At 36.4% G+C, this 5,122-nt stretch overlaps 1 protein-coding gene across 1 annotated transcript; it reads left to right on the forward strand.

Annotated features, from left to right (window-relative positions):
- The first annotated feature begins 838 nt into the window (after positions 1–838).
- On the forward strand, positions 839–4,858 carry SPIN4 (spindlin family member 4). Its single transcript, XM_081277949.1, has one exon. The coding sequence runs from the start codon at positions 1,388–1,390 to the stop codon at positions 2,135–2,137; it is 750 nt and encodes a 249-aa protein (XP_081134075.1). The 5' UTR covers positions 839–1,387; the 3' UTR covers positions 2,138–4,858.
- The last annotated feature ends 264 nt before the right edge of the window (positions 4,859–5,122 follow it).

Consider the following 5,122-nt stretch of genomic DNA (forward strand, 5'->3'; position numbering starts at 1 on the left):
CTTGTATCATAGGGCATTTTGAATTAATAATGGGCCATTAAATGAATATTAAAATAAATAGTCTGGATCAAAAATCATGTTTTCATAACTACAGAAAATTTTAATGATATAAATGACAAAAGTAAGATATAAAAGTGTGACATATGCTCCCCACATGTTTATTACCAAGAGATAAATCAACATGGTTAATATTTTACTATATGTTTAGATACCAAGGCTAAGGTTAGTTTCATATTTTATTTCACTATATTTTTAAAAATCTTCCATAACGTCGGTGTACCTCCTTACACTCGGAAAATAAAATAATTATTAAATAATCATTACCAGGAATATTCAGGTACAAAATATAAAGGAGAGTTTGAATCAAGATGGAGGACCGTTCACAGGCTTTATTTTCTCTGGTCTGTAATTCTTCAAACTGAAAGAAACTAGCTTGTATGTACATTTGTATGTGCAAACTCTCTCTCTCTCCCTCTCTCTCCCTCTCTCTCCCTCTCTCTCTCTCTCTCTGTGTGTGTGTGTGTGTGTGTGTGTGTGTGTGTGTTTTGAATATATGTATATATTTCGAAATGTTTGTGAGAAATTCCTGTAAGACAGGAGCAGATGAAGCCGCTGTGGAGAAAGCTGTTGGGCAGCAGGCAGCTCAAATGGGGGAGGGGAGCCTGCCTGTCTGGCTGGGGTTTGAAGTAAACAGTCGGGGGGCGCCAGAGGAAATAAAGGAGAAAGCCTGTGTCAGTGTAGACTGAACGCGGGCGCGCGCGCTGACCCGCCCCACTGCTGCCCGCGAAGCGGAAGGCGAGAAGGCAGAGGGCGGGACCGAGGTACAGGCGGGCTCAGAGGGGGCGGGCTCTTGAAGCTGCAAAAACCGCGGTTCCACGGCTGGGCCAAGCCAACTAGGACTGTGAAGGCCAGGCCGCGCGGACTCCTCAGAGACGTGCCGCCGCCTGCACTTTTACTGCTGCAGCCATCCCTTTATCTTTTGCCTTCCTTTCCCGCGGTCTCCTTCGGTGTCGCGGTACTGCAACCTCAGCTTCAACTACAACAACAGCTAAGTGGCCGATTCCGGGACCTGGGGGTGGAGGTTGGGGCGGGCGCCACGCGCGGACAGCACAGTCGTACCCGCCATCTCTTTCCAGCCACCGCTGCTGCAGTCACCCCTCCCGGAGGGCAGAAGAAAGCACTGTCGAGAGGCACACACTGTCCTTGTGCCCACAGTGAAGAGTTAGAGCGTTTTTGCCAAGCTCTGGTGAGATCTTTGATCTAGGAGAAGGGAGGACCCCTTTCTGAGATCGCAGAAAAAAAAAAAATCTTATTGGATAGTATTAACTTTTTGTCCGCTTAATCAAGCAAGGGGCAATTCTGTCTAAGTCCTCCTAAGCCCTGAACCATGTCTCCTCCGACCATGCCTCCCACGGGAGTAGATGGCGTGTCCGCATACCTGATGAAGAAAAGGCACACCCACAGGAAACAGCGGCGCAAGCCCACTTTCCTCACTCGTAGGAACATCGTGGGCTGCCGCATTCAACACGGCTGGAAAGAAGGCAATGAGCCAGTGGAGCAGTGGAAAGGCACTGTGCTCGAGCAGGTTTCTGTGAAGCCCACACTTTACATCATTAAATATGATGGCAAAGATAGTGTGTATGGACTAGAACTGCACCGAGATAAAAGAGTTCTAGCGCTAGAGATTCTTCCTGAGAGAGTGCCAACTCCTCGAATTGATTCTCGCCTGGCAGATTCCTTGATTGGGAAGGCAGTGGGGCATGTGTTTGAAGGCGAGCACGGTAGGAAAGATGAATGGAAGGGTATGGTGCTGGCACGAGCCCCAGTGATGGATACTTGGTTTTATATAACATATGAGAAAGATCCAGTCCTCTATATGTACACCCTGCTGGATGACTACAGAGATGGTGACCTGCGCATCATTCCAGATTCCAACTACTATTTCCCTATGGCAGAACGAGAGCCTGGAGAGGTGGTCGACAGCCTGGTGGGCAAGCAGGTGGAGCATGCCAAAGATGACGGGTCCAAGAGAACTGGCATTTTCATCCATCAAGTGGTGGCCAAGCCCTCTGTCTACTTCATTAAGTTTGATGATGATATTCACATTTATGTCTATGGTTTGGTGAAAACCCCGTAAGTTCATTGTGCTCTTTGTAATAGTTGGGGAACTATTACTTAAAATATTTTGTATTTTCATAATTGTGAACTTTGAGAACAGTTTTGGCATCAGAAATTCAGGAAAGTAAGTAAATCTTATTGTGCCTCCAACTCTTACATTGACTAATTCCACAGTTTTGCCCCAAGTATACTGTGGTAATTTTGATATTGCTTTGTTCTTTAATGGAACTTATAAATTGGGTGCTAGTAGAATATTAAAGTGTCTGTATTTTTAATGTAAAAGTAGATTAACCCTACCCCATATCCTTCTCCCTCATTATTTTTAACCTTTCTACGTTCTTCCCACATGTTGAGAATCTGTCCTACATCCTTCCATATTTTCTTCTTCTTCATGAAGTTTTTCATAGTATTTTCTGTTAAAATGGGAAGCCATATTATTTTCTCTAATTGCTTTTCTCACTTGACATAGATGACATCCTGGCTGATCAGTAGCTACAGTCAATATCTATCTATCTATCTCTATCTCTCTCTCTCTCTTTCTCTCTCTCTCTCTCCCTCTCCCTCTCCCTCTTGTTCTCACCCTCACTCTAATAGTTGCATATTCAATACATGTAGATGTACCAAAAAGTATTCAACCTTTTTGTTACTGATATTCATTTATTTCCTTTTTCACCAACATAACACTACCAAAACACAAAGTGTTTTATTTCTATAGGTTGGATTCTCAGAAATGCTAACAAGTCATATGTTTTATTTTAAGAAATTAGGATTATCATTCAAAATGAAAGTGCCTATTTTCAGCATCCTCTGCAGCATCACTTTTTAAGATTTAAAAATCTGAAAGGTGAAAAATTATATGATATTGCTTTTCACTGTGACTGCCTTTTACCTGACTTCAAAGAGGATTTCTCTTTCTATTTGAGTGTTTTTCTTTTGTGATTTGACAATTATTATCCTTTCTTCATTTATCTATTGAATTGTTGATCTTTTCCTTAAAACTTTGTTAAGTGCATTTAATAATTTGTAGCTTATGTGTTATGATTTTTCTATTATATAATCTTGATTTTATTGGTTATGTCTTTTATTTTATAATTGTAAAAAATTAGGTAGATGATTGTCTCTTTTATAACTTTCATTTCCTGTTATTTTCCAGATGGATATCACCATCCTAAGTCATTCACCTACATTTCATAATTATTTTATTATTATTAAAGTTTAAATGTTTGAGTCATCTGAAATTTATTTTGGTATATGGTATAAGATAGAGATCCAAGTATATATTTCATTCACATTGGATGTCCAATTATACAATTTATTTAAAAAAACACCAATTTTCAAATTTCTGAGCCAGTATTACATGATTTGTAATATATTGACTGGCCATAAAGTAGTTTTAGAATCTGGTAAAGCGAGTCCTCCTTCATTATTATTTTTTTCTTTCATTGCAATTTGTCCTCCACAATAACTCTTTCATATGAAAATTATAAGCACTTTTTTGACATTAACAAATTCTGTCTCAATTAAAATTGCATTAAATTTCTATGTTTATCTTTGGAGTATAACAATAATATTAATTCTTAACACCGAAGTGTTTTGATATATCATTGAATTCTTTGGCTCTTATTTCTTAATATTCTTAATATAGGTCTATCATATGAAATTGATCTTATTTTTTAGTATTTTTACAGTTGTCACATTTTGAATTGGGTACATTTTCCTCCTCATTTATAGCTTGTTATTTTGGGCAATGAAAGCAACCTATAGATTTTTATATTTTTATCTTTTATTCAATGAATTTATTTAATCTTCTAAATTACAGTGGGTTTAAAAATAGAATATTTTGGACTCTAGGTATACAATCATTTTACATGTATATAAAAATTATTTTATTTCTTCTAATGTTTATATTGATTATATTACTTTAGCTGGATTCTCCGGAATAGTGTTGTATAATGATACAGACATACTTCACCTATTTTTAATTTTCAAAAAAATCTTTGTAGTATTTCATATTAGTATTATATTTGCTGTTGGTTATTGATTTGCTGTTGATTATTAACTTGTTTAGGAGTTTCTTCTTTTCCTTTTTTACATAGTGTTATTATCAGAAATGGCTCCTGGGTTTATCAAATGTATTTTCATTATCTATTCTTAAAATTTTATGATCTTTTTCCTTTAATTTGTGGATGTAATGAATTAAAATGGTTGGTATTTGATGTTGAACCAAACCTTAACTTCTGGAATTAATCCTACCTGCTACATGCTGTGTTTTATTTACCAACATTTCATTTAGAATTATTGCATTTGCATTCCAACTTGGAATTGTTTATTTTTGTTCTTTTTTATGCTGTCTTTACCAAGTATTTTTTTTTTATTAGAGATGTACTAGCTTTAAAAATATGAATTTTTGTGTTTTTAGTATTGTGCTGTGGTCTCAAGTAGTTCAAATAGCATTAGGATAAATTGTTCATTAAAAGTTAGCTAGTACCAATCTGTAAAATGATCTAATCCTGGTGACACTTTTGATTGTAGATCTTTAGTCAGTTCTCTGATTATTTTCAGTGACAATTAGTTTATTCAAGCTTTTGTTTAGAAAGAATATGTATTCTCTGTGAAATACAAAGTCCAAAGGTGTCTCTGTTATCAACCTTGTTGCTTGTTTTATTCACATGCTTTATGTCCTCGTATATTTTATGCCTCAAGATTTGTCCAGTACTGAAAAATGTAATAAAATTATCAGCTCTAATGGCATTTTAAATTCTTTGTACTATTTTATTTATTTAAAATGTCACAACAAAACATGTGAAAGTATAAAAGATATGGCACACATTTGTTCATCTCTACCTCAAATGTAAAACTGACAACATTTTGGTATGTTTATTTTAGATGATGATTTATAGTTTTAAATAATTGGAACATTACAATTAATTAATCCATTTTCCAATATCATACCAGTTATTCTGAAGAGGGTAGACACTATCGTGAGTTTGGTGTGAATATTGCC

This window comes from Spermophilus citellus (genome assembly GCF_964194105.1).
Source record: "Spermophilus citellus genome assembly, chromosome: X".
NCBI lineage: Eukaryota > Metazoa > Chordata > Mammalia > Rodentia > Sciuridae > Spermophilus > Spermophilus citellus.